Raw genomic sequence first — 26633 nt, 5'->3', positions numbered from 1 at the left:
AAAATAAGCTATTACATTTAAGTTGTATGAGCTAATAAAGGCACCAGTCTACAATGCATGGTGATCTTCAATCACAATCTTCAATCAGTCATTTTTACAGATTTTACAGTGTATATGTAGAAAGTGAAACAATATGAAGTAAGTCTGGGTTTGGGTAATAATTTCAATTTTAGGTGTAGAGAACCACCAGAAATACTCGCAAGACTTCATCTTACCACCAGTGGGTGATATGTTAAGGCAACATTATGTAGAAATTGGCATTTTGTGCAATCTGGCGCCCCGCCCACAGTTTCTGAGTGCAGCACCACTGTAATAAATACAAATCAACAGGCACATTTCCCTCGCTGCTTAAAGAGATTTGTGTGTCTTGCGTGAGTATATCAAGTGGTGGAGGAAGAATTTTGCAAATGCAGCCCCTGAAATCTGGAACGAGTTGCCTGTTGTTTGGCCGGCCTCTACACCGCCTGTTTTTAAATCCTGTCTCAAAACCCATTTTGATTTGATTCAGTTTGAGAATTGCTCTTATGGTCTTTGTGTTCTTTGTGAGTACATAAATATTAACATGAAAATATGATTAAAGTTACAACAGTCTTACTGATTCATTAAGAAGAGTGGGGCTATTGTCAAATACTTTGTGTTGGGTAGCTTTATCTACAACAATTCATGGTCATTTATTAAATGATTTATATTTGGTATGAACAAAAAACCACAAGTAGTTATTAACTGAAGTTAATATAATTATCAAATAAGTCGAATATATCTATTGGAGAAGTATAAACTAGATGTGAATGGAAATACACTTAAGTACGCTCTTTTACTTTATCTGGGTAACACTGAAGTTAATGTTCTTAGTTATATTCCAGTGTGGGTGTTGTACAGACTTTCAAAATAATGAATACTGCACTCAAGCAATGTAGTTTAATATTTCACCCATGTTCATTCATTCATTTTTTTTTTTTTTACAAAATATAATTATTATAAACAAACATAACAGAAGCAGTACAATATAGAAATGGTTAAAAATAAAAGTGAAAATAAAGAATTAACAAAAGGCAGTGATTCAGCGCCTTTTCCTGCCTTCGTGGTCTCGTCCTGAACCCCCTTCGTGTAAACAGTCAACGACAAAACAAACATTGATCTGAAACCGACTTGGCTTTTTGATAGGATCACAGGAAGAGCTCCCACATTTACAGACAAAGAATAAATAGAAGGACAGATGGAAGGTAAAATGTTGGGCTGAATCCTATTTCCTTCCCTGGAACTTTTCCCTCACCTCTTTAGAGACAATATACTGACACGCACAAGCAAATACCACATATGTAAATCAAAACATTAAATCATCACGTTTGTTCTGCGACCTACTCTATTTTCTCAAACCTTCAATTGGCAGATTCTTTTGAGATGTGAATCTGTAGATTTCAACTATATTAAAGACATTTGTCATTAATTGAAGCTCCTTCTGTGCTTTACAAAATATATGAAATAATAAGAGATCATAAAAATGGGCTGAAATATAGAAGTTTGTAATTATCAAAATTCATATAACAGTTTGACATCTGTAATTGATGGGGCCATGAGAAGTTTGGGAGACTGGTGACTAAAAGGTGAGAAACTGTTACACAGTTCTTAATAAGAGCTTAACACGATCAAATATTATTAATTATTAATGATTAGTGTTATTATAATCATCATTATTATTAGAATTAGAAATGTTAATGTGCATACATATGTGATATTTTTCAGTATATTTCATTATGTCTGGCAGAGGTCAGTGAAGGAAACATTTCACAGGAAAAGAAATATTTGTTTAATCCACGATGTCGCACTAAATATATCATTACTGTACCTTTGTTCACACATGTTCACTGACTGGATGTTAATTGGATGAAAAGAACAAGCAGAAAGAGTCAGAACTGTTGATATTAATGTTGTGACGCTCTCCGGATCCTGACCTCCGTCATTACATCCAATTAAGTCTAACAACAATCTGATCTGTGTATGTGACACCTCTGCAGAGTGATACTGACTGCCGCTCACTGATTAACGGTCTTAGAAAAATCATTAAAGTTGCAGAACCTGAGAAACTGTGTTTGCATTCAGTGACTTACCTATATTTCCCCATGTACATTTTACATTGACAAATTTTATTTTTTTTGCCTATTATTCATTTCAAACAGGCTCTTAATGATACAAAATATTCAACATGATTAAACAGAAACCGGTGATCAGAAGTGATGACAAAGCACTGCACGTTTATAAATCTCTACGCAAGTCTTCAAAGTGAAGATCAAGGACGAAAACTTCAACAAAAGCAAAACTAAAAAACAAAACCGGCAGAAATATTGTGCCCCTTTCACCTTCACGACCATATTCAAATCTCAACCTTAGAATTAGAAGTTTATTTATTTTCAGCTTCTTATATTTAAATAGAATTGTTGAGAAAGATCACTTCAGGTTTAGACAGATGTAATGGAGGGGCAGGAAATTAAAACAAAGACAAAATCAGAGATAAAGGTTCAGTGCGTAGGATTTAGTGAGATATGCTGTGAGAAATGGAATATGTTATTCATAATCAGTAATTCTTTACCTTATAGGAGCCATTTAAATGTACAGAGGGGGCAGGTCCTCTTTCACAGAGTCCATCATGTTTCATCATCATGTTTCTACAGTAGCCCAGAACAGACAAACAAAACATGGGCTCTGGAGAAGGATGGTGAGGCGAATGGTAGTGGAGTTAGTAGCAATCTGCAATCTTAATGCCAAATGCCATTAAATCCTACACACTGGGCCTTTAATATTTGTATCAATTTTTTGAAGGGACACAGTCTACTCTGTGGACTTCCACCGATCATGCCACTGTGGAAAAAATGTTGAGCAATATGCAGAAAATATTAAGAGGCAAGTGATTGGCTCTTGTTGGAAGAAGTTGAGAGAACGCTGAGCTGCAGTCAAACTCTTCCATTTTGATAAAAAACTAGACAAAGTGGTTAGCGTTGTAAATCATTAATCTGTTTTAGAAAAAAATAGGCTGCTAGCCACTTGCATCTGGTTTGTTTGAAGGGTCACAGCAGCTATCACCACCGGCACTGTGCTTTCACAAGTATGTATTAAATATAATGAATCAATAACATTGTCCTGGTGCAGGTTACAGTTATCAACTGTTAATAAACACATGATCAACACCCGAAAATTTTGATTAACACTCGTCATTCCACTATTGTTGGATGGAGGGTTCAAGTGTCTCAGTTTCAAAATCAATTCAGACAGACGAGTCTATTCTCCAACACAGGTAGTAGGTCCAATTGTTCTTCACAAAGTGAAGTAAATGCACTTCTGTCCTGGTTTCTTCAAGCCTGATGTAAATACCAACAGCGGTCACAGATCAAATTAAGTGTACCACTCAGTTTTGATTTCCTCCGTCACTGTGTGAGAGAGCGGGGATGCTGGACGGGAGAGGGGTGCGGCAGGCTGCCAAACGCCTGGAAGTGAGATGGGAGGAGGGCAGATGATGGAGGTGAGGCAGACGGAGACAGGCTGAATTCCACCTGCAGCCCATGGGTGGAGCCAGTCCCGCTGCATGCTGTACCACAGTCAGGGCCCTCAGGAACTAAAGGTCCACTGCACATGTGTAGCTGGTAGAAGCAGGAGCCTGGGAGACGAAGGTCGTCATGACAGGACGGAGGGCTCCTGCCGGCCCACTGGGAGCTCAGGGGGGAGGGCTGGGACTGGAGCTGAACTGGAACTGAGGGACAACATGTGCCTGAGCCAAGATCCCGCAGGTCGTCCATGGGCGGGAGAGAGAAGGGACAGCCGAACAGCTGCTGAGGACATCCGTCACCACACAGGTCTGACAGCCCCATCACCAGCTCACCGTCTGTACAGATATGGAGACATTTTAAGGAATAACAGATCAAGCAAATGTCCGTTAACTGCAGTCATGTAATTTAATACTGCTTTATTTACATGCTGGATGTTTTACATATTTAAATCATTTAGCTTCATCCAAGAAAATTTCAATGGTCTAAAACTTGTATTCGCACACATTGCACACAGTGCCTCAAAAACAATATTCATGACCCTTTGATTGTACTGAGATAAAAGCATGAAAACATAATTGATTTATTGGACTAAGTAGGATTTTAACTGCTAATGCTCTTTAGTTATTAAAATGTATCCAGTTACCTGCTCTTGCCAACCATATCTTAACAATATCTGCTTAAAACTGGCCAAAAGAGAAGAGCCGTATGAATGATTCTGTCATCTTTATTTGTTGATTGCACTGAAAACTCATGACAGGTTAAACTCTCCAAGTGATTTTAGTTCTTAGTTATGGTTTTAACTAAGGTTATGGACAAATGTTTGACACATGAACAGTTATTTGGAATTCAATTTCTATTTTGGTACAAACTGAGTTACACCTTAAGTGACTGTGGTTGTAAATATCAAATGCACTTAAAGCAACATTATGTAGAAATTCACATTTTGAGCAAATTGCCCCCCCACAGTTTCAGAGTGTGACACCACTGTCACAAATACAAATCCTAGGTCTGTAACAATTTGGTAGATGTAACGTAGGTGCTGACTACAAACAAAACTCATTATGTCATAACAATATACTGTTGAGTAAACATGTACATAACACTGTGATCCTTCCCTCTCACCGAGGTTACATAGTGCAGAAACAAGTGATGGGGATGGAGACAGAAACACCATTCATGTTACAACACTGCACCATCAACATGAGTTTGAAGCTGTAAACATTTAAAAAGTTGCTTTAACTGAATTTGAAACATACAAAGTCAACAAGATGAGGCCTGAATTCACTCTGAAAAGACCCAATACACCTGGTGTTAGATAGTTAGTTTATGGCTTTTACTGAATTGCCAAAGGAGACTTTATGCTCTAAATCCATTTGGCTCTAATCAGTTCGAGTTGTAGAGTTTGACCTACTGTGGGTACGTTAATGAGATTTACTTCATGTCACCAAATTACTCATAATCACTGTGTGATTCTCTTTGCTTCACTTCTTTACCTGCAGGCCCAGCCTGCTTTCAGTGGCTTGTCTGGACCGAGTTCATGGCTTTAAGAGAAAGCGCGGAGTTCGTCTGCGCCGGGGACGGCCCTCCTCTTCTGGAGCACCATGACAACAAGTGTGCATGCACACACATACACATACAGACATGCAGACATGCGTGCACATACACAACACATGACACACAAGAAGCAAGAAAACAGCGAGGAAACAAAGGAGGTGAGACATAAAAATGATTCATAACATAAGATAATGAATATGTGATGTCAACATAAAAAGGTAATCAAATTAAGACGTTCATTAGAACTGCATGTAAAACATGGTGACATGGTATGTATATTGTTCATACAGAAAGATGGGTGAAGATGCACAGCTCTTTGATTTCAGCGCGACTGCAAACCAAACTAAATCCTTAAGGCCAACTGTATGCAGGAATGTTTTACTAAATGCTCCATTTCCTCAATTGTTAGAGCCAAGTGCTTAATGCCCACCTCCCACTTCAACTGGAACTCTGATTGATAGGGTTAATCAAGCTGGAAATTCTCTGAGCTTTTACTGAACGTGGGTTTCTGTTTTTCTGTTAACACAAGATGATGGATATACTATCACAGGGTATAATGGCTCTTAACGCCTGCTTCCCTATCAGTAATGATGTCATCTATCTGTGGAAACAGCTTCCAGAATTTGAGACTCCACCATGAGATGCTTGTAAAGAAACACCTCCAAGTTTTACCTTGTTTATCCAGCACCAGGCTCGACTGCGGAGGTAACGTGGACTCCAGCTGCCTAGTGCTCATGGAGCTGTGAGTCGACAAGCCTGAAGAGTTGTTGCTTCCTTCCAGCTCCCCAACTTCACCGTCCTGGTCTCCATCGTCCCTGAAGCACACAGCACAAACACTGTTAGGGCAGTGTTGTGAGCATCAACAGTGTAAAGCTGGAGTGGGTGGCACAACTTCATGTTATAAAAACACCGTATCAGCAGAAGAATAAAAAGCCCTCAGGTGAAGTTATTGTTATCAAGATCAGAATAATTTTGAGAATTTTCTAAGAGATAGTTTATTTCTTTGGTAACAAGCAGAGATGCACTTACAGTAAAATTATAAGTTTGATTGTCTTCCAATTAAGAGGCATTATAATAATAAATATAATTTTACAGTAAAGCTTAAAAAACAAAAACAAAACATCAAACCAGGCGAGGAGAACATTTTCGGTAACGAGATGCCGAATGGATTATTCTTAGAAATGGCTACGACCAAGCTACAACTAATGGGATCAGGAAATGAACAGATTATGAAAAGGTCTGCTGTTACTGAAAGAGGCTCTCAGAATACATTACAGATTACACCACAGATTAAATGGGAAGTTCAGTTGAGAAAATACCGTACAGGAAATCCTCACTGCAGCAATAAATAGAACACATACATACACATCAAGAGGTTGTAGATAGCTCACAGCCTAAAAGTTCCTCTGCTTTCCTCCACCATTGTATATTCTGCATTACTACTCATGTATGCTAAACGGTAGAAATTAGTATTGACTCTTCTTTGAAATAAATGAATGTTAGACGTACAGTACATCGTGTAACTTTCCGAACACTGTAGGGCTTTTAACCTGGGCTTAGCTTCACTGCAGGACACAGCCTGTTTGCAGATTTATGTTTCGGCTCAGACGTGATCTCTCTTTCTACATCTAGTCCTCCAACACATTATAGCTTGACTATGGTTCTTCTCATCAGTGTTGGAGCGATACTCACATGCTCCCTGATTGCAGGCTGTACTTCTTGCGGCTGAGTCTGGTGGCCTGCTGGGTAAAGTACTCGTGACGTTCAGACTTCTTCCACATGTAGTAATACTCCACACACTCCCCAACTGAGCGCGTTCGTACCTGAAAGGAAGGAAAATGAATGTTTTTAATGATGACCAGTGAGTACAAGAGGTAGATCTTCAGGTTGGGTTTGGACAACAAGCTTCAGGAAAAGGTTCACCAGAAAAGCGTCAACGTGTTGTCTCACCTTATTAGCCTGAATGAGGTGGAAGTTCTTCCCGTAAACTCGATAGCCATGCTCAAAGTTCCTACACTCCTCCTCACTCCAGGCGCACAGTTCTTCTTAAGAGAGGGAAAATTATTGGTGTATTTTCACAACAAACATAAATGTATAGCTAAGTATCAATTTTATTTAACTTTTTTTTTTTTAAATTAATGCATTCCCATCAAATTTTTAAGCAGTGGATTTTCACAAAGCAGGGATTTGACAAGACAACTCAATGCCTGGTCCTGACTAGAGTTTGGTCTTCATTGAGACAGCTGCAGAAAAAGCAGGACAGGATGTGGCAAAAGTTAAGGACTCTCTGGCCAAGCAATGGGTCATTTTTTCCACTCCGATCCAAACTACAACAAAAAGTCTCGGACTCTCACTGGAGCTTCACTGTTGGATAAGGGGTCATGCGGTCGCACCAGTGAGTCAGCAGCTGATGTTTCATTGACAGGATAACAGCCCTATGAAAGCAGACATGCTTTCGCGAGTTTTCCATGAAGGCGTGTGAAACAGTGTGTTCATTAACAGCAATTTGATAAAAATGTGCTTAATTAAGTTGTAGATGAAATTAAGTAAATTCAATTATTTGAATATTACAGAAGTGAGTCATTATTTTGGCTATGATTTTGAAGTCTAAATAAGTAGAACAGCAGGTTGGAAAAAGTAATATAGGACAACACAAAGTTTCTTACCACTAAACACTTTCACATTGAAGCGTAATCGTCTCAGCGCCTCTTCTGCATTGAAGTTGCATTTCACTAATTCATACAGCGCCTGAGGGTCAAGAGAAAAGGAGAACAAGCCAAGATTAGACTGCTGACCTTTGTGTGTACACTGAGGGAGTTACAAAAGAACTCCTGTTCAGTCAATGCAGAATAACCACCGAGAAATTATCCTTGACCTAAGATCCACTATCAAATTACATTTAGTTGAAGCAGATTAATCATTAGGAGGCAATAAATAAGATCAGTGGAAGACAGATTTTAAGCCTCGAGACAACTGGGACTGAGTTTGTGATAAAAGCAGTACATCTGATTAAATCAAAGCATGAAGACCACTTCAGATACTGGCAGACCTCAATCCATTCATGACCACCAGTTCATTTCAACACCTTTAAACAGCATTTCTTTACTGCAAGTATACAGAATACTTAAACTGGGTTATGTAAATACTTTTAAGCTGACATTGTCTTCTGGGATTTAAAGTGGTGCACCTGTTCATTGTCTGGGACTGCGTCTGCTTGTGTTTGTGTGCAGGCTGCCCTCTCCTGGACACGTGGTCTCTGTGCATACAGCAAGAACTCCTCCACTTCCTGCACCGAGAGGACACCTGGCCTCCACAGCAACTGGTCCTCACTGCTGCAGGCTGGAGTAACAAAGATAGTGAGGTCCATACAACAAGCTAGATGTAATCTCTGAAAAACAACCAATTAAACTTGTTTCCAACCCCTGCGTCATATAATCTAACCTCTCTCCTGGTAGGTAGATGAACCGAGTGGGGGGATTTTTGCCTGGTACATGGAGCCAACCATGATCTCCTGAGAAGGAAATCAAAGACACATTCTGTCACATGAACCTGATCTGTGTTGATCTAATCATGCTGTTCTGTGTGGCAGACCTTCCAATATGACAATACTAAGACCAGGTGTCATGTCCAAGACAACAAGCTACGATCCTACAGTGCATGATTACATCAATGCCAAAGGTCATTACCAACACAGGATGAAGTGTGATGTAAGGATGTTAAAACCTCCACTGCTCACTGAATCAAATGTAAGACAGACCTTTACCAAAGAATTAAAACAAAATGCATTATTGTTAAATTCACATGTGAAAGGTGTTTTATGCAATTGTCTTTCTCATAAAACACTTTAAACTGCAACGTACTGTACAATATGCTTAATGTCTCTTACTTCAACTAAATACAGTGTCTGTTTTAAAGAGGTTTAGTCATCATAAGATGTGTTTTAACGCCTACCTTGTGCTCTTCATTGGAGGGAAGAGAGGCATCGTCGGAGTCCTCGTCTGAGGAGCTGACTGATGTGTCTTTGTCCCCACCTGAGAGACAAACATCAGAGAGGAGGACCAGACGATCATTTCAAAGACCCATAATACATGTCTAGAGATTGTCAAAACTCTCAATGCCATGTTGAAGTCCATCTTACTGCTGACAAATCACAGTAACTGTTCTCTAAATAGAAAAGCCTCATGGTTGTATGCCTCAGCAAACCTCTCAGGTTGCGGTTTACATCCATACCTGTTCAGACTTGTTGAATATAGCTCACAGTATGTAGTGAAGTAGATGTACTACTGTGCGCAACAGTCACATGGCAGGGCCTGCCATGTAGGAGGCAAATTAACTCATCTAATTTCAAGGGCACCTGACACACTCTGTGCATGCAGGGACTGCATGTGTAGCGATCCACCAATCATTAGGTCTTATTCAGTGTGCTGAAGCAGACCACGCCCCTGCACATGGAGTGAGTCACTAGTAATAACATTAAAAAATGAGCAATGAATAAGAGAAAATTGCCAAAAACACAGACTCGGTGCCTTGCATCTGTTGGCACAAGGAGAGGTAAGACAACTAATTTGTTTGACCATTTACGTCGATACCACACTGCTCAGTATGACAAGTACTGTCAGGTACAGGTAAGATCAGTGCAGGTTAATTGTCCACAAGATAGCAGCAGTGCAGCATAAAGTGTGTGTGTGTGTGTGTGTGTGTGTGTGTGTGTGTGTGTGTGTCTTTTTTCTGGTGAAATTATGTTTTCACTATACTGACATGTACAATTCCAGTAATGATTGCACTGCTAGCTCTCTAGTCCTAAGTCAAGGTGAGCCACATGTTCGAATAGAGCAGTTGAATGGACTCACAGCATGTCGTCATGAATATCGTGAGAGTTGCGCATAATCGGAAGCATACAAATATCCAAAGGAAGGAAGAGTCATTAAGCACAATGACGACAGAAAGAGAAAAATGTCTGAACTGGAGGCAGGAAAAGATTTGTTAATTTCTGGCAGTTTGGCGGACAGCGTACCTTTTACGTCATATCCTGCGTCCTTGCATGTTAGTAGCCAGGCGTGGAGTATTTCACAGCATGTGTGAAGTGAAGTGTTTGACATGGACAGTCTCCTGTAGTGCGCTGCATGTGTGAACGAACACATGTGGACAGTATCCTCATGTGATTTTATGGATGTTGTCTGGAGCTTGTATGTGAAAGAGGCTTTAGAGATCTTCCTCACATGGTGCAACAACAATCACCTGAATCAAAACTAATGAGCTGGTGGTGGGCTACTGCTGTATATCTATTAGTTTGTAAGATTATTTAGAGAGAGAAGTAACATTTCTTGCACGTGTTCACATGCTTGTCTAATTAAGCTCATTCTTATAGAACACAGATTCCTCCACGGAGCAGCACATAAGATCTCTATGATCACAGTTCAGACAAGATTAGTGTCACTAATTCAAATGTGAAATATGGTCACAATCTCCCGTTCTGATCCTGAGTTATAGTGTTGAATAATGATCAGAAAAGAGTTTTTTCAGAAAGCTATGATGTTATAGTCTGGATGGACAGTAAACCCTTTGGATATAAAATGTCAACACTTCGTAATTTTATCCTATTTGTGTGGAAAAACTGTCAGCTTTTGAATTCTTGAGTTTTGGTCCCACTGACTGTGACCACCAAACTCTTACCAGTTCATCTTTGAGCCCCAGTCGACATTTTTGCCAAATTTGAACAAATTCTGTCATGTAGTTCTTGAGATGTTGCCTCACAGCTATGGGAGACTGAAGGACAATCCGAAAATATGATGCCTCTGGCCACGTCTGTCGCTGGCGTGTAGGCATTAAAATATTAGTCACATTTGTTCTGTTTACTATTAACTGGTAATCAACGGGTAAATTCTATGAGGAATGAAACACACAGGAGATGACAGTAGGTAGCACTGAAAGTTATAGTGCAACAGAGTGAATATAATAATAAATATAGCTACAATATATTTAACTCAGTATAAAATGCTGAAAAACAACAAAGGAGGCGCAGGCTCTACCTTTCTTTTATCTTCAGAGAAACTGTGTGTGCGATCAATTCCACCTCGATATAAATGAAACAAAAGCCGCGTACTTGCCATACATTCAGTTTTCATTGTATTGTGTTGACTCAGCACCAATACTACCACTCATTTCAAACAGAATCACTACCAGGGAGAGGCTGCTTGAATATATTTAAACTCCATCAGTTCACTAATCGTTTTTCTCTGACATCATTCAGTCATATGGAGAGCGACACGTGAAGCAGCACATGCTGTCACACAAGAAGACAAAAACAAATCAAAGCCTTTCCTGTGATGTCCTGACATCATCAACTCTGACATGTCATGTTATTGAAAGTAAGAGGCTGCAGTCTCAGCAAAGAACAGATTTAAAAAGTTGAAATATGAGAAGATATTTCACCAAAAACAAAGGCTGTTGGACAGTTTATACAGTTTCATTAGAAAAAGGCTTGTTCCATTTTAACTGAATTTACAAACTTCTCCCTCCATTTTTCTAACATTTCTTTTGTGGCAAAACTGAGATGTTTAAATGTTATATAGTCATGTGTAAATGTACGTCATCATGGGTGTTACCTTGGAGGCGACGGAGCAGATCTGAGGTGTTGGAGGTGACTGAGGGGGTCAGATCATCAGCTGACGATTCTTCTTCCTCCTCCCCAGGAAAGAGATCCTCAGTTATCTGATCCTGCATGGGACAAATAAACAGCGGAATGAAACATTGTAGCAAAGAACACAATAAAAAAAAATAATGTTTCACAAATTAATTAACTTTAATTGCTGTGAATCACCTTGTCTAGCGTCATGCCTGGCAGGCTGGCAGCCACGTGACAGGTCTCCTTCTCTGGATCGGACACCGTGTAGCCGTACAGAGCCAGCAGCTCCTCCAAAGGAAGCTCACTGGCCTACAAACAGAGACAGGTGGAGGGAGATGGTTGGATTACTTCCACATCTGTCAGTACGTTACATCTGTCGATGATCTGAAGAACACGATTGGCATCGTTTCCCCGCTTTTGCAGAGTCTCTGCCAAATGGCTTAAACACTGACAAAATCAAACAAACCGAGTAAAAAAAACACAGATTTGGGGATGTGAAGCATGCGTGATGATTAACAGCTTTGTGTTTTATTTATATCATTTCCTGAGATTTCACTTTAGAGGAACTTCCACTGTCTTGAAAGAGATATATAAACCGCCAACAGACGAGATTTCTGCTTCAGTGTATCATTATAAAGTCAGTACTGATTACACAATGTAATGAATATAGAATAATGAACCCATCACTGTTGACACTGGCTCCCAATAAACCTCGCTATCACTGTACAATTCTGTCTGCCACGAGGAACGGTAAACTGGTGATTGGTTTTACATTATAGACCACATGATTGAATAAATTGTTGTTAATTGTGACTCTGAGGAAAACGGAAAATGATGCAGTTGTCTTTGCAACAGCGGCACCAATGATAATACCACTCGGAGGGGCTAGGGGGGAAAGTTATCTCTTGCCACTTTAAGGATGCCATCTCTGCTTTGCATTTTGTGACAGTGAGCAGAGTTAGGTGCTCCACATCTATCATCAGGTTCCATTTACTGCTGCTCCACATAAATGTCGATTCTGAAATCTTTCATCTGTCCTCTGACAACGATTTAGCCTCTGGACGGAATGGCCAATGTTTCTGGGATTCAAGCATAACCAGTCGAAATCTGTATAATGAAGACTTCCTCTTCCAAGTGCACAGTGTCTCTGTTTGAGGATCATCACATTAAGACACAATAACTGAGTTGGGAGTTAGGAGGCGACTCTTAAATTTACCTGCATATGAATGCAGACAAATCACATGAAGACATAGAAAGTTAAATCCTCGTCAGACAATAGCTGATAGCTTCTGAGATGACATTTTCCTTTGCTCTCCACATGGACGTAATGTAATGTTAACACCAAAACACATAAACACTGAAACCAAGGTGCTTCAGATACTGAAGGTTTGTCCCTTGCCGATAGATTCTGAATTCATATGCAGATTATCTGTTTATATCGATTATGTAAATGCTACCGGACACAGTGACACAATGTGTGTCTGAGCTGTATTTGTGAGACCAGTACAACTCAACAGTCTTGCTTTGGGCTGAACACAGAGCTTTCTGCTAATGACTGGATGCACATGTCAGGTGGTTCGGGAATATTTACTGTAAATGTGGGTTTCTGTCTGTAATTTGCAGGGAAAAAAAGTTCCATGATATCAATTCCAGCTCCATGTGTTTAGGGTTGCTTTATCTGTTTGTATCCAAATATTGTTTCTGCGTTCAGGGGGATGAATGATTTTGCTCGTCTAAGATTGAGGGAGACTATGACCATCAAGCGATGCAGCGGAGACTCTAGCTGTTAAGTTCCCACGTAATCGGTGACTAAAGCTTTCACACGGCATCCAACTTCAACATGCACGTTCTTTTACTCGACCGTACAGCGTGGGACTGCGCTGCCATCTTCATGGGGCGAAAGTTCTCCTCCAGCTCCTCCGCGGCCTGTTAAAGACTTCTGCTTCTCCTGTCGAGGGCCTTCATCACTGTACCTCATCCACAGCCTCCACGCTTATCTTCAGGGGCTTCACACCCACCTGCACACACACACACACACACACACACACACACACACACACACACTAGTATTATTTGTAAGAACAGTCACGTAGGTTCATGTAAAACAGTGTGGGGGTGCATTACAGCATGGCGGCACATTCCTGTGTGCATCCGTGGCGCACATGCACAAACACACACACACACAAACAAAATGAGGGATCAAATAGTGGCTGATCCTGGCTCATCCCATTACAGATCAGCTGACTTCTGACTTTTAAACCACACTTTTAAACTTATACGACCTAGTGAGGTGATTCAGGCAAGGCTGGGTTGGTTACTTACACGTTCTTACACTTTAAAAGTAAGTCAGACACAACTCTTTAGAGAGTGGCTCTGCTTCAGCACAAGTTTTTCCGCACGAGGTGACCACAAGTTGTTCGAGGCTGTGATTCTCTAATATAATCCCGAGGCTTCACAGAGGGATGTACCGTTTTTGATGAAGCCATGCAAACTGAGGCCACAAGTGGGGGGGAAACACACCTCTGCTACAGGAGAGAAGGCTACAGGATGGTGTAAACGATCCCACAGCACCGACACATAGTCAGTTTGGTCATACTTTTTAAAAGACGCCTCTTCTTGGTTGAAAAGTTGTCAAAGTGCGGTGGAAACCTAAATATTAACACGGCGTGCTTGTCCTGACCCACTGGGCGCTGTCTGTCTGACCAGGGGCGCTTTCCTGTGACTTGGTGCTGAACGTCTCTTCCTCTCTCTGGCTCACTACGAGTGGCACAAGAAGGAAATAACTAGTTCTCAGCATGTCCGAAAGAGACGGTCGGAGTTTGCCGCCGCCGCCGAATCATGACATCTTCTCACAACTTTTTGCCCGCTCGATAACACTTTCCGTCGCCGGGGCGCACCTGAAATAGTTCAGCACCACCGTGTCAAACCCCGCCGGGCTGCCCTATTGTTTCTCCGGCTTTACTATCGCGGCGGAGGGGAATGGCTCTTTAAAGCCAAGAACGCGGAGAGAGGCGATACGCTGCCGGAGAGCCTCTCCATTTCTTCCCCTCGCTTCCCGGTCAAAATGCCCCCGCGTAGCCCTCTTTCGGCCGGCGTTCACCGGCCGGCGACACCGCCGACAGCCGTGTGCACGGCACGGAGCGGCACGGGTGTTAAATCCGGCCCGGTTTCTTCTATCATTCGCCTCATTACATTCCTCGTTTTCGCTCACTTACCTCCGCCATTCCGTTTCTGCGCAAGCTGCGTATTGCCCGGATGTTGTAGGTCTGCTGCTCTGCACAGCTCCGTTTATTGCCGCAACGATTCACAGCCACAGTTCGGTGCTCGCTCACTACATTCACTATTTCCAAGTAATTAAGCTATTTCTGTGTCTCTCGACAGCTGGCGTTTGAAGAGAATTGAGAATCCCCCGCCACCGACATGTTTAAAAAAAAAAAAAAAAAAAAAAGTTCCCCTCCACACTTTCGGTATCAAGTCTAAAATTAAACTCATATATATTTTAAAAATCATCCATGAATCTAAAAAACTAAATAAATGACATGTTTATCTGGCCTATATACTCGAGGCTACTTGTTTTGTGGGGTTTTTATCTGCTTTTTGAAACAACAGGTTGCCGCTGAAGTGAGATGTCACATGTTTGTCTATAGGCTCGTGCTGGATGTGTGAATGAGGGAGGGGACAGGACATGGTCACAGCAGATAAAGATGTACTGTAAGGCTCTCAGTGCTCTCACACTCAGTTAATGTAGGATATATACTGTATGTTGACCAACACGTGACTTTACTTAACCACGCAAACCAAACAGATCATATGATGATGATTCAGTCAGTCTGTCCCCTGTTACACTGGTGGGAAGTAACTATTGTACTTTTTTAACTCTTACTTGAATATTTTCCAAATATTGTTCCCTTTAATTCACTACATTTAACTGGAAACTTTAGTTACTTTAGTACAGATTGAGTCTAATCCAAATAATAATGATTAACAAATAAATGATGATGTAATATTATAGATTTTGTGAAAAACTAACTCTTAAGGGGGAAGTTAAAGTTATAGTTAAACCACCTTTACCAGTGTCAACAGTGCATTTTGTAGTTTTACGAAAGACATTTTAATCAGAAGAAAAAAGATATTCATTGACTGATTTCTTCTGTTTTCTATGCCTATGCAAACTCTTCATTTTTCATGACTGAATAAACAAACTGACCTTAAAGGGCAACACAATTTCATACTGTGTTACTTTGTTTATATGTGGCGGACCCTGCCACAGTCCTATCTTTATTGTTCTGGGGACCTTATTTTCCTCTGAGAACAGCTTGTTTATTCAGTTATGGAAAAATATACATTTCAATACATTTCAAATATACATTTCAACTTCTTCAAAACTTTATAGTGCTTCTTTAAAGTGATGAAAACAATGAAGCAATAAACAATCCATTCTGAAAGATAACAGTATTAATTATGAGCATTTTTGCTTTTGGTGTTTTTTGATACCAATACTTTTGTTCTTTTACTCAGGGAATGAATTTAAAAGCAAGAGAGCATATCTACACTGTGGTGTTCCTGATGTTTAGCTGGAATATGTGCAAAATTTAGTTATAACATTCAGAAATTAATCAAAATTATCAACAGACATTTAAGGAACAAAAATAGTTTTGAAGTTATGATGTCTATGTATTGTGTCGCAGTAGATTGTATCTACTGATGTTAGCCTGCTAACCAGCTAGCCCCTACCCGACCTGGTCCAGATATAGCAGCATCAACTCCAAACACTCCTTTGGTGCTCTGAGCTCCTCGTTCAGACAGCTAGATGAACGGCTAACTGAGCTAACTAGCTAACAGCAGCTACAGTTAACAGCTAACCCTGGTGATATGCTGGCCAATTCTTACATATAGCACCTTGAAGTACAACAGCTAAGTTCTGATATGAGTCACACTCCTCAAGCAACAGATAAACCAACAAAACAAAGAAAAGACATAATGTGAAAATCACATATAATACAATATTAAAAAGGGTAGTTATTTATATATGTGTGTGTGTGTGTATGTGTGTGTTTTTTATATATATATATATGTGTGTGTATATACTGTATATATATATATGTGTGTCTGTGTATATATATATATATATATATATATATATATATATATATATATATATATATATATATATATATATATATATATGTAGCTTCTTCTGAAGATAACGTATGTCAGAAGTTAACTGACAGATATATACATTTTTTTTAAATAGAAAGATTTAAAGACATCACACTGGTTTCATTAGCTTAGTTTGGTTCCCTATGGATCATAGCTACAGGCCTTAGTACTCCCTTTTCCCAGCAGTGAAGAGTATTGAAATATTCATGGAGATACTTCAGCTGGATGTTTTTGAATTTAAAGCCTCCTGACATTTCGGTAAAGTAATACTGATAATTCTTATGCATGAACTAAGAATGCACTCCACAAAATAACATCACACCATTTTTATAACACCCACACATTTCTCATTAGAGGATGTTTTCTAATTGTACATTTTTGTGTTTAACACACTCAAGCCCTATATCATTCTTCATTCGGTAAAGTGAACACTGGGGCTGAAATGTATTCTTGTAAAGCAAATCAGACCAGTTTTACCATCATACTTTCCAACTTTCCACCTGTCAGCACCACCTCACTCTGTACAGTATGTGTCAAAAGGTATTTCACAGAAAAGACCTGTGTTTGTGTTCAACAAAAGACCAAACCACACAGAGAAAACAGGACAAAGCATGTTGTTTGAAGGGAGAATGCCACTGCATGCTTTGGGTTTTACTTTTAGTGTACAAAAATTTTGCAAGAACTGTAATGACGAGGAAACACTTTGGGTGTGTGTCCATGAGTGTGTCTATGTGTGGGGCGGCACAGGTCAATTTAGAGGTGAGCTGGTCTGAATGTCTTCCATTCTTCAGTCTGATGGGTGTAGCTGGTTTGTTGGTGGTTGGAGTATTGCACAACAACAGCTAAAGTATAAACAGGACATACTGAACAGAACAATAGATGTTAACCTACTGGAAATCAATTCAGAGCCACACGGCATTGTGTGTAACCAACAGGATAACAAGTCGCTGACCTGTGGATGCACAGCGCAGACATGACGAGGCAAATGTGCACAATCATGTGGCAGGAGACTGAACTACAGCAAATACATATACATGCATATCTGCTTCTTTAAAGAATGTAAAGTATCTGATAGCTCCTGTTTTCTACAGCAGTTGTATCAGACAGCTTTAAGTGAACATGCATGGACCTGAGTGTGTTAGTATGTAAAAGTAGATGAAGTGTTCAATGAGAGTCAATGGGAGAGCTCCATGCTCGGTAATCAACCCCAGTGAAAGGGTTTTATTGGGGTTGTACAAACAAGGACACTTCTGTTGTGTCTCCTGTGTCTTCAGGGTGTGTAGCTTTGTCTGTGGGTTTTGAATGAATCATGTTGAGAAATACTGTGGTCTAATTCTTTTCAACATTGGAATATACTTTAAAAATGTCAATCTCAAATCAAGGTCCACTTGTGCTTTTATCAGAAGCCTTGATCGATGGTTTTCATCAGTTTGCTCAGTTGTCACGAAGAAAAGCCTTTTGTTGCGTTTTCATAACTTCTTTTCCACTTCGAACATTAAAATGAATTAATAACCTTGGGAATAGAGGTTTGACAAAACAGCCCCAACTCAAGGTCCACAAACAAGGCATTTCCAGATCCTTCAACCATTTGAGAAGTCCTCAAAGTGGTTTGGCATGAAATCGTTACAGCTGAACTTGAAAGTGAACGTCAATCGACCTCCATGCTTGAGAGCTTAAGAAAAACACTAAGCAGTAACTATTTTGTAGTGTTTCAAGGTCCAGGGAGAAAAGGCAAAAAATAAGCCTGTGAAAAGATTTTAGTAAGAGGTTTCTTTTTGGCAAGACCTTTTGTACAGCACTTTCCCTGTGTAAATGTAAGGTTGAGGTTAAAAAACTAAGGGTTAAATTGATGTTGTCAGTGAGGAAACAATCCTCAATTTAAACACAGCATCTTTGATTTCATTGTGGTGTTGTGTGAGTGATCTCAAAGTTTGGAACTGTTGGGAAATTGAAAATTTGGAAAAAAGGGAGGAATCTATAAAGTGTTTTTGCTGTGTGACTGTAAAACGAGGAACTTGTGATACAGTGGCACTGGGGCTGATTCTGTAGGAATCCTGTGCAAATGCAGTTGCCCTAACACGCATACAATATGTGCAAGATGTTTACCTAAGTGTTTGTGGAAGTGTTTCGCATCCTTGGATTTTTTCCTGACATGATACAACAGTATAGCATCCACTGATGAGGGCTTAAGTCAAGTCAGCGGTCAAATTATGAAGCTTGTCACATATACAGTGTCTGTCTGCAGTGGGTGTGCATTTGAGTGGAAACTCTGCATGCTAACATGCGGATCTGAATATAGTGCTTAGCTTACCTCATGGAAAGAGATTGGTAGTAGAATATTTTCCATAGCACGTGTTGATTTTGTGTCGCTGTGTGTACTGCGACAGTGTGTGAGTGTGGATCATTACAGTGCAATGTAAAACAGGTGCAATGTGGACTTCGGTCCACAGGGTGCAGTATGGACATGCTCATCATGCAGTGACGATAGAGAAGAAATGGCAGTGCATCATGGGGAACTGGACACTGAACTGTGACCCATAACTGTGTAAGGGATCACTACCTGTGTTCCCAGTGATGAAAGGCAGTTGTGAAGCAGATGTGGAGAGATTATGCTTATTGGCTGGGATGACACTTTGGTTTGGTCAACTTCATTTGGTCAATGAAGTCCTTTATTATGACTTTTTCTCAGAGGCCTGAACTTTTCTCTCTCTGACACACACATGCTGTCTCTGTCTTTGCGGCATCTTTCTGTGTCCAGTGGGCTGTGAGACCCACGAGTAGCACATTAAATCAGTCTGTGGGTTATGACTTTGCCTAACAGACATTTAAGCGTAAGTTTAAAAGAGTGTGGCTAAGGACACCCTGAGCACAATACTCATCCTGTTCTCTTATGACTAAGTAAGCATGCTGTTGATTTGCTTTAAGGGCTGCTGTAGTTATTTCTCTGCCTGAGGTCAGGATGGAGACTTGAAGACAGACCCGGGAGCAGGTTCGGCCTGTCCTCCCCGAGACTCAGCTGAGAGCTCTGCTAACCTGTGACTCCTGTGTGCCCCGGCCAGATGCTGCGTGCGATGCTGCAGTTGTCAGCTGACGGGCCTCAGCCCACATCAGGGTTCGCTCCAGAGCGAGACGCAATACACACAACACCACACAAACAAAAAAAATAACTCTGTGGTGAGATATGGGTGTTTGTGTGTGGTGATGCATCGTGAGGTCAGGCTGGCAGGAGTGTGCGTGTGTGTGTGTGTGTATGGTGATCACTCCTACACACAAATAAAACCACATTTACTGCTTACAGTCTGACATAAATTTAAACCCCTTCAGATGCATCACCTGTTTTTTTTGAGGGGGATCCTAAACAAACACTCACAAAACAAACAGAAAACCGTGCAAGACGCAACGATATATAGCACAAGATAATAACAACAAACTATATAACAAAAGAAAAAAATAACAAAAGGAAAGAGTAACAACCATAGAAGCCACAAAAAGTATAAACATAAAAACGATCAGTCTAAAAATATAGGAAAGTTATGGGATTACTGACTCATTTATTTTACAGTGAGACAACAAAACATCTTTGAAAAGGAAAAATGATGAATGAAAAATTAATATTTGCAGACAACTTGTTCAAATCAGAGGGAGCCTGAAACATAAAAGCCTTTCTATTAACTGCCTTAGACACAAAGGAAGGGTCTGGTTTTAACATTTAATGTGAAACAATGTCTCAAACAATACAGAACACCAGCAGCAAATATACGTTTTTAATGAGCGGTTGAATTCACACACACTGATGATTAATTTCTTCGCTTACCGTTGTCCCAAATTTAAACTAAAGACTTGGATTTGGAGCTAAGGTTCCGCAACTGAGTGGATTTTTGTTTGAACGTGAACGATGTAGAAGCTTTTGACGCACAACCACTGAGCTGTCACAAGAGTCGGCCACAAACTGAGACATCGTCCATACGTATGTCACCGTGTGATCCCACAGGGCAACGAACATTTCACCATGTGACACTTTTTTTTTTTGTGACCCAAATGTATATTTGTTATAACCAGATCAGGGACCGTATGAGAACATTTTATCTAAATGTTGCTTTGATTCCTGCGAGGCACTGCAGCGTTGTTAAAAAAAATAATCTAAATCATAATCGACAGACTTTGAGAGAATCAGCGTCCAATGTTGTTCCTTATTTGACTAACTCATTTGAAAAGAATAGAAGGAAGAAGTTGTTTCCTCATTCCACAGGTTACTTCCTGTGTGCGATTGTGCCTGGCTGGTCAACACTCAAACACAGACCACGTGGTCATCAGCGGACTCGAACTCACCAACACAGCTCACTCATGACGACAACATGACGCTCCAGCTCCTTTAAGCACACACGTGTATTTTGTTTGTCTCGTCTCCATGACCAGAATGACGGGATTGTTTAACTCCATGAAGTCAGTTGTTTATTGTGTTTAAAATGTAAAAGTAAAATAAAAAAACAACCAAGAACACTCTGAGGTAAAATGTCACGAGTCTGTTAGAAGAGTGGGAACATTTAGTAAGTCATCGTGCAGTCAGTCAGTCAGTGCATGTGCACGTCATGTTGTAGCGCATGTTTTCTAAGCCACACATGATCATGCAGATGATAACACATTCTGTAGCTCTGCAACATTTACTCTTTCTGAACCAGTGGCTGTAAAAACAAACCCTCACGTTCGAATTTGAATCCCTTGCCAAAGTACACAAGTGTGAGCTTCACACATTCTTTAACATGCTGGTGGGATAACACGGTGTACCGGCAGGCCTTTGCTTTGTTTGTTTACTTCCAGAGTTTCTTTTGTAATTTTAGAAAACAGTTTTAGAAAATGTTTCTGTCTGAGTTAGATATGATCCTTGGGGGTTGAGGTTTAGGTTAATTGGTAGTTTATCCTCCATGCATATTTTCAGAATAAATATGAATTACAAGAGGCGAGTAAACTTCAAAGGTCTTCAAAGAGACCAGATCAGGATTTTTAAGAGGAAAAACAAGTGTGGAACATTGTAATGCTTTTTACACAGATAATGACATTAGCCCCTTGGAATGCCAAAATTTACATTTAATTGTGGACAACAGGCCACAAGCTCAACATGTACTGTGTTAAGATGCAAAGTGGGACCATATGGGCATGGTATTCCATTATAAGTCTGATCTAAATTGTTTTTTCTGCTGTATTTATAAATCAACAGCAGGAGAGAAAAAAAAATATCAAGAACAATTTAAGTACCTCAAATGTGTTTTTTCCTCTTGCCCTGAGGACTTCTGTACTAAGTTTATTTAAAGTGTCACCTTTGTCATGCTGTGATTAGGAAGAATAATTAATTATTATGGATCCGATGTATTAAAAGAGCATGTTCACAAAAATAAAATAAAAATTTAACAGTGATTCATTTTTTTTCATTATACAAATTTTTTTCTAGAGACATCTGGGAGGCCAATTAAAACCTTAAAACCACTTTTGGCATGAAACATAATTGAAAAATGTTTTATTGTTTTTCGTGTGTTAGAAGTTCCTTTTTGCCTTCACCAGTAGATGAAATTGAGGAACAGCCCTGGCCTGCACCCATTAGACAGTACATACCGGAGCGCTACTTTTTTAAGAACACTATGATTTAATTACACGGTCATTAGCTCGTCTTTTATGATTGTCTGCGCCACATTTTGTGTATTATTGTGAATGATGACACGTTCCACATCTGTAAGTACCATTCCACAAGGGGGCAATGCCGTCCTCTGCATGAGTTCAATCAGGAATTCAAAAACTGCAACATGGCTACAAACTACCACTCACTGCTTTGCCAAGTCCTACACAAGAAACCAAGTGTCAAAATGGAAATGAAGTTAGCAGTATTTTATCCTGTGTTGCCTCCATATGTGCTGCTTGTGTTCTGTGCCCGTCCGGCTCAGATGGGACAAGAGATTACGAGCAGTGGCAGTGGAGTCATAATTAGACTAATTTTCAGTCTGCTGGCGGCTCCGTTTGCTCTCAGGTTTCTGCATGCATACTAATATGACTCACTGCATCTCAGTCTTGCACTAGCATTTTCTGCACTGGCTGAAATGTTGTTGCGTAATGATAAGGAAAGAAACACCGCTGTGACTGAAAGAAAGTCCAAAAGTCCTAACCCAAAAACTGACTGCCCACAAGTAGAATTTCCACAGACGCTGCAGTCGGTGCACTTTCTTGCTCATTTACAGACGATTTACACTGTTGAATCTCTTTTCTCTCTCCGTCCCACTCCCCTCTCTAAACAGGATGTTTGTGTCTCAGTGGGGCTGCCAGTGCAAAGCTGATGGTCAGATAGCGTGGCTGTGGAGTGGCCGGTTCTCCCAGCGCTGTGACAGATTAACTGGGATTTAGGGCTTCCATTCGGATTCCCCACTAAAGCAACACACCGCGAGGGACAGCAAAACAGAGGAGGTCATGTAGCCGGCAGCATGCTTCCCCTGGGCCGAGTCGGTCGGTCGGTCGGTCCCCCTGTTTTGTCTTTCATTTCAAACTGCCTGTCAGCCTCTCAAGCGTTATACAGAAACAGGATAGTAGTGTGAGATGATTGAATTGATAAAGAATGAGTTCTCTGAGTGTCACACTGCTTATCTACAGGACACAATTACTGGTGTGCTTATGCCCCGAGTGTCACTCAAGAGGAACCAAGCCTGAAAGCAGTGCTTTATGGTGCCTAATAATTCAGCCTACACTGATGGCCATGTTCAAAGGTGATATCATGAGGCTCGGGAGACGTTTGTTTCCGTGTATTGTGCTGCTGTGCGTGTGAACTCACCACACTTAATATCAGATGCCTGGCAGAGCACAGGATCTGAATCACGAGTGCAAGTTGTTTCATGGCGAAACAATGTCGCACAAGTGTGAGTTATCTAAGGACGATTTGGTGTTTTAGAGTAATAGAAAGAGAGGTTACACCTAGAGAGTGGGACAGGATTTCCTCTGAGAATCATTTGATAACTTATAAGGGAAAACCACAGATTGCAGTGCCACAATAGATTTGGGGAATGGTCGAGAGTAAAGGCGGGAAACATGCACAGTCATCTCCTCAAAGTGAATTATGTTCTGTCCTCGCTTTATTAATAGTCTGCTCGACTTTTACCATAGAAGAAGAAGTTTTCATGGAAACAGTGGTGGGCATTTCCTGTGAGACGCAGTGAGCTCAAATAAAAACAGTGGACAGATGTGTGTGTGTGTGTGTGTGTGTGTGTGTGTGTGTGTGTGTGTGGCTGTACCCTTTCCTGATATAGTCTCTCTCCACCCTCCAACCCCTGTGTCGCTCTCAGTCGTTTGTGACTCTCTGGCCAAACCACTCATTTCCTTGCGTTTACCATTTCTGGCCCCAATTTACTTCGTAAGTAGCTTAAGAGCAAATCTGAGTTGAATAAGATTCTGTTCTTGAGAGGTGTCACTTTTCAAGCTGCCGACGTGAAAACATGCCAAATGGTGTCTGTCGGATAAAAGGATAAACAGAATTTCTATTTTGAAACCAGAGGATGCATCAAAAGAGGTCAAACACGAACCCTAAAAGTGTTCCCCTCCAGGCTGACTGACACAGCCGATTCTCTGTTTGTAGGATTTCCTCGCATGTTGCTTTTTTTCAAATGTGCACAAGAACCTGAGTGTGAATTTGGCCAATAAGTGGTGTCATTAAGTCACCGATGCCCGGACACATGGGCCTTTCACACCCAGGACTCACCGCTGTGTGTACACACATGTGCCATACATACTGCGCACAACCAGGCTATTGTTTACATCCAACGTCAACCTGCGAGTATAACCAGCCCCCTTCTGCCTACACACCATCATATGGGCTGAGAGTGGATACGGCCTGTTTGAAATATGACATCACGAGTCAACGGTCAGTGGTTTTCACTGTTATGAATCGTGTAAATCATATGAACTTAACACTTAAGTTCATATGATTTGGTTTCCTACTGACTCGTTTCATTTCACATGCATGAGACCATATTCACACAGCACTGACTTCCCCCACATATAAAGTGGGGATTTAAAATGCTGTAGTGCTGCGCTCCAAGTCTTATTAATGTACGGAATCTAAAAAAACATATATAATTTCACCCCTTCAATGTTGATCAGCAACTGAAAATGTGACAGATAGTGAAAATCTAGAGGGATATCAGGTCATACTTTCAAGATAAAACATCATATTTGATAACCCATCAGCTAAGGTTAGCATGCAGCCACCTCCTAGCTTACATTACTGTGTCTAAGAAGATTTTTTGATTTGATGTTTAATTGTGATTTCACTGCTTTCTGATTGATCGGCAGCTGAAAAGGTGATGCTTCAGTTAGAGAACAGCAAACGTTATCATTCAGCAACTTTTCTAACATTACTGTTTGATACATGTTGTAATATGGCAATTTACTCTAAAAAGAACAATGCACAACTTTGACACATTCATTTAAACCTGGAAGTGAAATGCATTAGATGAAATCAAACAGCACTGTTAGCTAGAAAGTGTATGAATGCTAACGGTAACTAATGGGTTATCAAACATGTTGTCTCACCTTGAAATTTGGCCCAGAATGCCCCAGATCATTTTCTATTGTATTTTCAGCTGCTGACCAAGTGATGAAATGACAGCAACCTTTCACAGGAATGATATGACTAGCACCCTGAATATCCACCAGAGGAAAATGGCCACCTTGTGATGATGGTCGATTGGGTTCATAAAAGATAACAAACCAAATTTTTTTTGAAATTAAAACAATCTTAAATACTGTGCCAGGCTTAAAGATTGACATTCATTCACACAAACCCTCCTGAAGTTGCACCTCATCTCCACCATAATATTCATCAGTAACAGTGGGGTCATTTTCCACAAGGACTGTTTCTCTTTCAGTTCTCTACAGCTAAATCTGAACTGAAACTTTCCAAGGCAGAGGAGATGCCAAATGCGCAAGTGCCTTCTCGGTGACCGTCTCTCTAGAGTTGGCAGTCTGCTGAGAGGTCACGTCTTTATCTTTTGGACCGCATCCATGGAAAACAATCCATCAGAGTGAGAGCTGAAGAGAAAACATTAAATCCAGCGAGCCCGAAACTCTTTGGCAATACAAGTTTCGATTTGTTTTTATTCACTCCATCACCATAAGACTTTATCCTGGTGATGTGGAACCAGACACTGCTGGTGAATGTCACATTGAAGCAGGGAGAACCAAAAATACACAAGATAAGATCTAATTTTCCTGCGTTTCAAAGATAGTATCTAGAACTGGACTATGTTTGGGAAATGTGCGTGTGTGTCGGAATACTTTTCAGGCATGTAGGTGATGGATATGTTGGACACATATGTTCACTTTCCTGTGTTGGTGGTTTGATTGTTTTGGTTTCGACTCCAGGGAACGGAGGTCCAAGGCTGGGGCAAGGTTGTAGCAGTTGTGTGTGTGTGTGTGTGCATATGTTCACGTCAGCTCCGTCGGAAAGATGACTGTGGAGATACTGGGTTTGTGGCGGTCAAACCCAAAGGCCAAACTGTCGGAAAAGATGATCTCAGAAAGCAGACAATTCGCAGACAGGGCACATAAACCTTGCACAGACCTGAATCTGACACACCATTGTTGGCCGCACTGTTTGTAGCCCTCTACGTTTATTTTCACACCACATTCCCTCCATGTAGCCCCTCGTCCACCTATTCCACCCTCTCCCCTCTCCCCTTGTTCGCTTCATACTCCATCAATAAACAATCCGTGGGTCATCACAG

At 40.6% G+C, this 26633-nt stretch overlaps 1 protein-coding gene across 1 annotated transcript; it reads right to left on the bottom strand.

The window, feature by feature from the left end:
* Window positions 1-903: 903 nt before the first annotated feature.
* mier2 (mesoderm induction early response 1, family member 2) lies at window positions 904-15339 on the bottom strand. The gene is given in 13 exon segments (XM_037115415.1): window positions 904-3472; window positions 3474-3874; window positions 5766-5908; window positions 6786-6916; window positions 7044-7138; window positions 7760-7841; window positions 8281-8432; window positions 8535-8604; window positions 9045-9124; window positions 11699-11810; window positions 11914-12027; window positions 13585-13736; window positions 14934-15339. Coding segments are annotated over 12 exon segments (1479 nt in total). The 5' UTR covers window positions 13612-13736; window positions 14934-15339; the 3' UTR covers window positions 904-3400.
* Window positions 15340-26633: the final 11294 nt, after the last annotated feature.

Source organism: Acanthopagrus latus, chromosome 11, assembly GCF_904848185.1.
Source record: "Acanthopagrus latus isolate v.2019 chromosome 11, fAcaLat1.1, whole genome shotgun sequence".
NCBI classification, from domain to species: domain Eukaryota; kingdom Metazoa; phylum Chordata; class Actinopteri; order Spariformes; family Sparidae; genus Acanthopagrus; species Acanthopagrus latus.
The sequence above is the reverse complement of the archived record's forward strand: the minus strand, read 5'-3'. Positions and strand labels throughout refer to the sequence as shown.